An 11,283-nucleotide genomic window follows, 5' to 3' on the forward strand; every position below is an offset into this window, starting at 1 on the left:
TATATAATGTTATAACTGTATCTTCGAATCAAATAACAATCTTTTAAATTTAATGATTACTTCCAAATAAAAATATACATCTCCTTATTTTGCGTTACTATTGTTGGAATAGAACTTAAAAGGACGATTCCGTTGAACTTTCTAATGAAAATATGTATTTCACAAGATAACTCTAATTTTCAGAAACATACAAACAAACCGGTGAAGATAACAGGGAGATTAGCCCTGTCCCAACAGTCCAGTAGGTTCACATTACCCATGGATATGAAAGAGCTGGAAAGTAAGTCAAGCATAAATTAGAATTGAATTAATACATTGTATTAAAATAAGAAGATGTGGTATGATTGTCATTGAGACTACTCTCCATAAAGAAAAACGTAGAAGTTGACAAATATATTATGTCACTGTACCACCTTCAACAGTGATCAAAACTAATATCACAAAGTTAGCTATTAAAGGCCCCAACATGTTTATGTATGTCAGAAAACTTTCCTGATTTACAATGATCGATGTAACCAGGTCAGAAACAATTTTTGAAAGTAACTTTTGAATAAGAACGTTTTACATGTTAATAATTTTTTATTTTCTATTTTAAGCAATGACTCCAAAGCAATATATTGTAAAGTATTGTAAAATTACAAAAAGACGCCAGCACCTGTATGATAATGTGTATAGACAAACTGTTGGTGCTGTAACTAAACCAATGCATTATAAGGTATGTTGAAACTTTTATGATCATGATAATGATGACAACAAAATAATGTATAATGTCCAGCGGCAAATATTACACCATATTAGAACGAAAAGAATGATTGTATAACAGTATTTATTATGAAAAAAATTATTCTAGAGATTTTCATCACAGTGTATTAATCAGAGTATCATTTGCATTTCGTTGAAACAATGTATAAACTATTTGCGTCTGGTTTAAAAAAACAAACAAAAAAACAACTATAAGTGTACTTTTTGAAAATTGTGAATTGTTGATAGGCAATATAATTACAAAATCTATCTGTAAAAAAAAAAGATAATCTAATGATATTATTCACATGTTGAACAAATTGTATATTAACTCAATATCATTATTTAGGCTTGTATTTGTGTTTATTTACAATTTGTAAGAGACAAACAAATATCATTATAAACAATGTAACTTTACATAATTTTTTTAATTTTCTTTCCTTAATTTTAGGAATTGGAAAAAGCCTTGAAGAATGTGCTAGTTGATACATTAAATCATGAACATTATCAATATATTTGTGAACTCTTAGAAATAAAGGAAGGTGAAGATATAAACTCAGACTTATTTGCAAAAATGTCAGCTTTAGCAGAAAGATTGCTTTATCCACAATATGTGTAAGTATTCTATGTAATGAGGAAAATAGGATGTGAACAAACACCTTAAAACTAGAAGATTAAGGTCGATGTTATTTGGATAAATCGAAAAGGAGCAATGTTATGTTATTAATCACATATCTATTGTTTTTGACACTTAACATATTCACAAAATGTCCAATCAACCTGAAACTTAGTATTTATGTTCCTTATGATATGATATTTCTAATTTTAATGTCAAATTAGAGAATTTCACTGCATCCGTGTACTGGCATTCTTGTTTGTCTTTCTTTTATGATTCAAACGGATTATTTTAGACTAACTTCTCTTGATTTCATTATGATGATCTAGTTTCAAACGAGGCAGAAGATAAAACAAATAAATATTCAATCCTGACAACTTCGTCAAAAACGAATTAACAAAGTCAAAGCAAAAACGAAAACAACAAAAGAAAAAGAAATCTACGAAACACAACATAGATAACTTAAGATGGATCAACACAAACACAACAAAAAAAACGGGTGGTGATCTCAGGTGCTCCGAAAGGGTAATTTTTTGTTGATTTTTCTTGCAATTTATAGACAGTCTGTCGTTGTTGTTTTTGCCTCTATATTGGTACTACACTGAAAAAAAATAGAATATATATCTTACATGGCTTTTAGTTTGTTACCCCAATTTTGTTTTTTGTCCATAGATTTACGAGTTTTGAACAGCGGTATATTACTGTTGCCTTTATTTCATACATTCTATCTATTTTTTTTTAGAACAAAAGAAACAGAAGACCACAAAGATTATCAGAAAGAACTAATAGAGGTAGCAGATTTTAGTGCATTAGAATGGAAGTTTCATGGTGTCAATGTTAGACCTGATATTCAAAAACTACTCAAAACATTGTGCTGAATTGTTAAAACTTATTGTATGTTTAGTCAGATACTACTCAAATGGTCGAATCTGCTGAAAAGGAATTAGAAGTTGTATGGGGTCAATATTAAAACTCTCTAGACAATCTAGTGAATATGGTCTGGCGTGATTATTTAGGATAAAAGTTTTAAACTAGGAGCAGCAATTTACATATTTATACTTGTTCAAATAAACTGATATTTGCAATGTGATTCCCAGATTAGACTATGTTTGTCCATTCTGTGATACTGTATGTCTTCTTTTTTCAAGATGTTATGCTTATATGATGTGATGTTGTTTGGACACAGTCATGAAACACTTAAATAAGAAATGTCCTGACCACTACAGCTTACATGATATTTATTCCAAAAGTTATATTTTTAAGGATTTTATTTTCATTTTTTTAATATAAATGAGACTTGATAACCATACTGATAAAAATCAATCTGTTGCCATATGAAATGCACAGCTTTGTTCTTTTAAATTCTGTCTATTTCTAAGATTTTTCGTTTTATACAAAAGTGGTTGACAGGATTAAAAAAGTCTATTGAAACAGCTTTATCGAATTGAAATGCATTAAATGAAAACTTTTAAATATTACTTATATCTAGAATTATATTAGTTCAATATGTGAAAATTGATTGACTTATCTGATGATATATAAAGAAATGAATGAAGATATACAACGGTAGATTCCATGTTGAATTTAATGCAGATGTGCTTATAAATTTTTTATGTTATTTCAAATTGTTATTGTACTTTTGTCTCTATTAAAATTGGATGGAAGCAAATTCATTGTTTTCATCTATGAATTTAATTATGATGTGTTGGTCTATCTTAATCGGTTTCCATTTTTTTTTCAGCATGTTCTACTTTTAATATGTGTTTGACTACAAACTCTTATCGCCGCAAAACAAAACCAAATGTACTGATAATTATCAAACTTGCAATAAATAAAACTGAGTATACCACCGGAAACTCTTAGCCTTTTTACCTGCGTCGCCGAAGGTGAAAGCAGGATTAATAACCGGTCAAAATCCGTCTGTTTGTCCACTAGACATTTGGTAAAAACATACCAGGGTTTCCCTACCATTGATGAAAACGGAAAAAATTTAATTTTTAGCATGCAGCTTAATAAGTTTAAGTTGTGGCGAGTAACTTAATTTTTACATCCGCCATGCAGCCACTTCTGATTTTTAACCGGATTTTTGTGACAAAAATGTCGGTTATTGATTTGGGGATGCTCGGCGGGCGGGCGGCTGGGCGGGCGGGCGGGCGGTCGGTCGGGCGGGCGGGCGGCAATCAAATGTTGTCCGTGCATTAACTGATGAACCATTCAACCAAAGCTTTTAAAATTTTAATATGTTGTTACTGACAACTAAATGAAGGTTAAGTTCAATAATGGCGATTTTGACTTTTACCGTTCAGGAGTTATGGTTCTTGAAAGATTGAAAAATGGCGTTTCCAGTCGTGTCCGTGCATTTACACATGAACTGTTCTACCAAAGGTTCCCAAATTTTAATATGTTGTTACTGGTGACAAAACAGAGGTCAAGTTCAATAATGACGATTTTGACTTTTACCGTTCAGGAGTTATGGTTCTTGGAAGATTGAAAAATGGTGTTTCCAGTCATGTCCGTGCATTTTCTCATGAACCATTCAATCAAAGCTTCTCAAATTTTAATATGTTGTTACTGATGACAAAAAAGAAGTCAAGTTCAATAATGACGATTTTGACTTTTACCGTTCAGGAGTTATGGTTCTTCAAAGATTGAAAAATGGCGTTTCCAGTCGTGTCCGTGCATTTACGCATGAACTGTTCTACCAAAGCTTCCCAAATTTTAATTTGTTGTTACTGGTCACAAAATTGAGGTCAAGTTCAATAATGACGATTTTGACTTTTACTGTTCAGGAGTTATGGTTCTTGAAACATTGAAAAATCGTGTTTCCAGTCGTGTCCATGCATTTTCTCATGAACCATTCAACCAAAGCTTTTCAAATTTTAATATGTTGTTACTGATGACAAAAAAGAAGTCAAGTTCAATAATAACGATTTTGACTTTTACCGTTCAGGAGTTATGGTTCTTGAAAGATCGTAAAATGGTGTTTCCATTCACGTTGTTGCATTTACTCACGAACCATTCAATCTAAGCTTTTCAAATTTTAATATGTTGATACTGATGACAAAATAGAGGTCAAATTTGATATTGACAATTTTCACTTTCACCAATCATCAGTAATTATGGTTCTTGTGATATTGCCAGGACACAAATAAATGCTAATTAATCCGGTTTGCTGTCGTTGTGACAGCCTCTTGTTTCCATTAGTGTTCAATCTTGTGGCCTTATAGCACAATTTTTCAATTGATGCATCTTACAAAAAATGTAGACACTATGTGAATCTTCCTCATTCTGTCTAAACTCGACTGTACTTTCATGATCTAGTCTTTTAAGTGGGGTACATGTGTTGATATTGCGTAACCCTAGTTCCTTTATTTCTGGTGGTACATAACGTATAGTTTATCTATATAGTTTGAGCACTGCATGATATAGTGTTGTGTGATTCAGGGCTTTCACATCCGCACAATTCGTTGTTTCTGCCTGTTACCGTGCTGATAGAGGTTTAGGGTGGTATTTTGTGTTTTTAACTCTGGGAAGATACCAATTGAATGATTTCTTTTGTGAAAGTCGAAGATTGGAATATTTTCTACGTAAGGTTCTTTTCAAATATCTCTTCTAGATCTAGTGTTATTTGTGACATTTTTATTGCTTCTTCAACTGCTGCGTTGCCAGTAAATCCGACTCATCATTATTCTGTACATTTGTATGTCCTGGGTTCCATAGGATATACTATTCCAAATCTTTAGATCTGAGGTCTTTTTGTATTCTTAAATGTCTTAAATCACATCAACATATTATTTTGGCGCCACATTTAGTCTCAGCTAGGAGACCCATAATGCAATTTGCACTTCAACTGTCTCAATGTTGTACTGGTGTTTTTCAGTCTCTCAGATATTAAAAATTCTAACACCATTAACATTTATACTAGATATAGGAAGATGTGTTGTGTGAGTGCCAATGAGAAAACTCTCCATCCAAATAACAATTTATAAAAGTAAACCAGTATAGGTCTATGTACGGCCTTCAACACGGAGCCTTGGCTCACACCGAAAAAAAAGCTATAAAGGGCTCCAAAGTCCTTTGTATATATAATTGCACCATCTCCACTCGGTCCTGTAGTTTTTTGAACGTTCGAAATTTTGCTACACCAATTGTACTAGACTACATTTTCATCAATACTTTCTTTGCTTATATCACGACGGACCATTATGCTTTGAATTGTGGTCTGCTGCTTGATAATGTCCAGTTGTTGGGAGTGAGCAATTCTAACATCATCCGTGTATTAACTGGCTGTTTTTTTAAGAATTAGAATATTTTCAGCAATCATCGTACAAAATAAATTCTTTCGAATAAGTTTAAATCTATGCATCGAGGAGAAAAGATCAAGATGATCAAAATTCTATATCCAAAGCACAATTCTGGCTTCTCAAGCTATAGAGTATCAAATGCATTGCAGCTTTTCAGTTCTAAAGGAAAGAGTAATTTGAGCGGTCAGAATATTGCATGTGAATATAGTAACATGTACAACAATGTATTTTAAGGGAATATTTTAATACATTGAGATCTACAGCATACCCATATAACGATATTACTCTGGATGTTGTTTTAGTACAAATAAAGAATTATTCACCTTACTCTATGACCCTTCATAAAGCTAAAATGTTCCAACTGTATGTCAAGCATCCAAATAAACAATCATTACTATATATATAATGAAAACAGCTATTTTAAAAAGTATTAAATATCTCTCAGGTGTATTTTTATTTATACACGCACATCTTAATCTTATCAGTCCACATATGATATTTACCAAACTAAGACAATTCATCTTGTAAAATTGCACCTGCTTTGCTTCCTTGAGATATACCGGTATAAAAAAATGTCGGACTCTTGACTTCTTTTAAACTGAATTTTAAATGTGCGTATTGCTGTTTGTTTATTTATTCTACATTAGCTAGATGTATGGGGGAAGGCTGAGATCTTACAAAACAAGTTTAACACAGTCGCTTTTTTGCACTGGTCCCATGTCAGTAGCCTCTGGCCTTTGTTAGTCTTGTGTGAATTTTATTTTTAAATTTTAGTTTATTTATACATTTTGTAGTTCGATGTCACGTTCATTTTACTGAACTAGTACACATTTTTTGCAGTGCCTGTTAAGCCCACCTCCGGTTAAATCACCTGGTCTAATGATGTGATGTGAAACCCTCACTTGGCGTCCGTCGTCTTCCGTGTTAAGTTTAAAGATAAATAAGACAAGAATAACAAGTGGATCCGGAAATCGTCAGTTGACTTCGTATATCAGTTGTTAATATTTTTCGTTATTTTAAGAGTCTCAGTAAAGCAAAGAACAAAAACAGTAGTGAGGTATATATACAAAGAAATTTAAAAAGCAGTATAATAGACGAATAGAAAGTTTATAAGGGGCAACACGATCAGTAAGACACAATCTACAAGGAAGTCAAAGTGCCTGAGTTATATGGTTTGCTACTGACCATCTCCGGATCCATAGAGGATGATTAAAATATATATCTTTTACTAACCCTCTATGGACCCGGAGTGATCGGTAGCGAAACATATAACTTATAATAGCAATCCCGAGCAGCAAAGGTCCCAAGAGTTGATATTTGTCAAATGGTGATACAATTGTGATACGGATTCCCCATGTCTTGATCTGTTTATCATATATTTCGATATAATCATATACATGATATATATCATATCCGTGTTTTTTTTAATCATTCGAAATCATAAGAGAGACAAGAAAATGATAATTTTCCTGTCGTTTTCCAGTGGACTTTATTTTTAATCTGACACACGAAACCGTTATATTGTAACAATGATCATACCAAAAGGTGAACAAAATAACGACTACAGATACAGTAGTAATTAATAAATACTTTTATTAAACGAGAAATCTAGTCATCTGTTGAAATAATCCAACATTTGAATTTCTTGCCCTAATCTGTATATCTAACTATATATCATTATGTAATGATATTAATCCTTGCACATTGTACTGATTCGGCGAAAATCAGTTTTTCATCTTTAGTAACAATATAAGTGGCCAAGAAGCTACACGATATTAAAATTAGACCATGTCAATGAGAAGAGTTGTTTTCTTTTGAAATATCGGCTTTGTGTTGAAAAGAAAGTTCACCAAACTAACAAAATTGTAAAATTATATAAAGGTAAAGACAAATCATGCATCATCATGTCGCTTCACTTCACATAATAGATCTCTCGTTTGAACCAAAGCATACTAACCAAGTATAAATTGTCCATTCTTACCAACAGGGAATTTGTATCAATGCTGATAATATTTATGAAAGAGAAAAAATAAATGCATGTATAACTCCAGATTAATGATAAGGACAAAATGTGTAGAGGCGAGTACACTACTATGGAAATTTTAAATACTTCATTTTTTCTTGTCATTGCTCCTTTTTTTTTCAAGTAACATTTGTTCGGCAGCTGCCTCATTGTCGCAATGGAAGCTACGCCACTGCTGTATACTAGTTTGAGGTGTATTACTAAATTGGTAATAGGCACATGTACATGATTCAAATTGGATTATCTCCCTTTAGTCAGAAGGAAATACTTTTCTCATCACAGGCATAGATTACCTTAGCCGTATTTAGCACAACGTTTTGGAATTTTGGATCCTCAATGCCCTTCAACTTTGTACTTGTTTGGCTTTATAAATATTTTGATATGAGCGTCACTAATGAGTCTTATGTAGACGAAACACGCGTCTGGCGTACTAAATTATTATCCTGTTACCTTTAATAACTATTTACACCACTGGGTCGATGCCACTGCTGGTAGACGTTTCGTCCCCGAGGGTTTCACCAGCCCAGTAGTCACTATTTCGGTGTTGACATGAATATCAATAATGTGTTTTTTTTTTTATAAATTTCCTTTTAACAAAACTTTAAATTTTTCGACAAACTAAGGATATTTTTTTTTTTTATCCCAGACATAGATTACCTTCATTAGCCGTATTTGGCACAACTTTATTGAATTTTGGAATCCTCAATGCTTTTCAATTTTGTACTTGTTTGGCTTAATAATTTTTTTTATATGAGCGTCACTGATGAGTCTTATGTAGACGAAACGAGCGTCTTGCGTACTAAATGATAATCCTGGTACCTTTGATAACTATTAACAGGCATCATAATTATTTTTTTAGATACTGGTCGATGACTTATGCCAATTTGCACCATAGATCGCTTGAAAACTGTACTCAATCTGCATATATATATATATATTCATTCATTAAATAAAATAATAAAATAAGTAAACAGTTCCAGAGGGTTTAATCGAAAGTGGAATTCGAAAATCTAAACTCTTGACGCTTCAAGAATTACGAACCCTGAAAGTGAAAGACACGGACGAAACATTAAAGAAAATACCGTTTGTTAGTACACATGACCCGTATTTACCAAACGTTTTTAATACAATTAAATCAAACCTTCCGATTCTACACGAAAGTGAAACTATGAAAAAATTGATACCGGAAGGAAACTTAATCTACAGCCGAAGACAACATAAAAACTAAAAGGAACACTTAACCAGAGCTTGGTTCGAACCGAAGGTTAATGACTTTGAAATAAAGTCTTGCGGAGATTCAAGATGCGGTGTTTGTGGCCGAGATACGGAATATTTAGAAACGGGTAAAAAGAAATCATTTAAAGATGGCAAAAAATTTCATGTGAACGCCAATATGACTTGTAAGACAACAAACCTTATTTACTGCGTCACATGTCCTGGTTGTCACGAAAATTATATTGGACAGATCGGGAATAGCCTCTGTGAACGGGTGCGAGTTCACAAAGAACAAATAAAACACCCCCAATACAGAAATTCGCCAATTAGTGCCTATCTTGACATTTGTGGTAAAAACTATTTTCAAATAATGCCTATTTTTAAATGTAGACGGATTGAAGCATATAGAAAAGATATGGAACGTTATTTCATAACAACATTCCGATCAAAATTAAAACCAGAGAACTTTTAAGTGCCAGTCTGCCTAAGGATCAGACAGTGACCAAAACATGATAGTCTCAGATTTTGATAAAAACTTGCATAAATCATCATAAAAACAAGTTAAGAAAAAAAAATACTTTTCGGACCAATAACATATTGTTGCTATGGAAACAGAGCCATATGATTTAACAAAGCAACGAGTTGTTGAAATAAGCATAAAACTCACAGTTTTTCACTTTTTTAGTTTCATAAAAACTAATGTTCAGATAAAGTGTAGTACTTCTCCATTGTACTGCAACTTTTTCAACTATCAAATATTCTTGAAGATGTTGTTTGTGCTGTTTTTAGACCCTTCTACAACGAAATTTGTTTGACATGCACACGTATAAAAATTACGGTTTTTATCCAACGTAATCATAGGTTTGAACGTAGTTTTCAATTTAGACTCGTTTTTATATAAATATATATATATATACATGTAACAAACATAAAATACAATCCGAGCTCTGAAAAGCTAAGGTTCGTGCACACAGGTTTTTGGGAAGGGGTTATTCAACGTAATGGAAAACCAATGTGTGCCGAGTTAAGTTATTCTGCCAAAACGATTATTCAAATCAGAGAGAGGAGTGTACACCCACGACACCTCTCACTGAATCAGACGCTGTTTAGTTACACGAAATAACAATACAATTACCTATAAAAGAAGTACAGTTAAACAATTAAAAAGTTCAACCTTTAGAAGTAGTTAATGAGCAGCCTGAATTATCTCATTCGATCAAAGTTTGTACGATCACGGAAAATAACTGTATTAAATTGGATTGATACAGCGAAGTCAGTGAGGCTGTTTATATAATTGACAATACACCTCCGTCATGAAATAGCAGTAATTCCGAATACCCATATGATCCAAGTTCCATGTTATAAAAGGAGTCCCTTTAAGCCCTAGTCACATTGTCACGTTTTCACAGCTAGGTTTTAGACCTCACGATAACGAAAACCAACACCCAACATTCAACATTCTAAGAACTCAGAGAGGTCCCTGCCATCAATTTCCTACTGTAAGAGGCATTACTAAAGGAGAAAAGCTCCGTTTTAAGTGTTATTACAGTTTAGTACGTATCTGCCACGTTTCATAAAGTTTTTGTACAGTATATTACGGTTCATAGTACGCATTTTGAGGTTTAATATCGTTTTTCCATGCATTATTACGTGTCAATCCGTATTTCTACGCATCTTTATCTTTTTTTATGTATATTCAAACCACGTTTCATCATATTTCACGCCAATTGCTAAAATATTTGTCAATCTTAGAGCAAGATGAACTGACAATAAATAAAATTGACAGATTATGGATTATTGTTACACATTTATTTCAATAATTATTTGTCAAATCCTATCCCATAGATCACAAGGTGTTTCGAACATCTATTTAGACTAATTAGAAAAAAACGACGGCCATGTTCATCGTGATGAGCCCATGCATTGCATGGGGACAGTTATTCTAAAAATACTGCAAATTTGAGAAGGGCTCAACACCTGTGATCCGTTTGACTAATACTTTTCTTTCCGTTTTGCATGTGTATCAATTAACTAAACACAGTATAGAATATGTTTTCCTAGTTTGCAACATGTTAAATGCCAGAGTTGCATATAGTACTGTGTCTTTCAAATTTGTATACCTATGAAAAATGAAAAAAAAAGTTCTTTTATCAAAGAAAGTTCTGTCTCTTAGTCATCTTTTTTTTTATCCCAGTGCTTTAAAAAATTGTCTTTTTATGTGTGTTTTCTGTCTTGAAAAATACTAGGGTAAATGCCTAAGGAATCTACTGTTATACAGATTTAGTTTTTACCATAAATGTGTCATTTCTTTGTTGTGCAGTTACTTCCTGCATCACAGTTTGAAAATTATTTGTTTAACTATTCCTTTTAATAAGTTGTTCAGA

General features: G+C 32.5%; 1 protein-coding gene across 13 annotated transcripts in view; it reads left to right on the plus strand.

Moving 5' to 3' along the window:
• Positions 1–3,052, plus strand: part of LOC134680749 (uncharacterized) — a 61,601-nt gene extending 58,549 nt beyond the window's left edge. For all 13 annotated transcript variants that reach the window (XM_063539958.1, XM_063539956.1, XM_063539957.1 and 10 more), the window contains 4 exons: positions 184–280; positions 597–715; positions 1,193–1,356; positions 2,100–3,052. In XM_063539958.1, the coding sequence (XP_063396028.1) occupies positions 184–280; positions 597–715; positions 1,193–1,356; positions 2,100–2,235 (516 nt within the window). In that variant the 3' untranslated portion in view covers positions 2,236–3,052. The remainder of the gene's footprint in view (positions 1–183; positions 281–596; positions 716–1,192; positions 1,357–2,099) is intronic.
• The last annotated feature ends 8,231 nt before the right edge of the window (positions 3,053–11,283 follow it).

Source organism: Mytilus trossulus, chromosome 8, assembly GCF_036588685.1.
Source record: "Mytilus trossulus isolate FHL-02 chromosome 8, PNRI_Mtr1.1.1.hap1, whole genome shotgun sequence".
Classification (NCBI taxonomy): Eukaryota; Metazoa; Mollusca; class Bivalvia; order Mytilida; family Mytilidae; genus Mytilus; species Mytilus trossulus.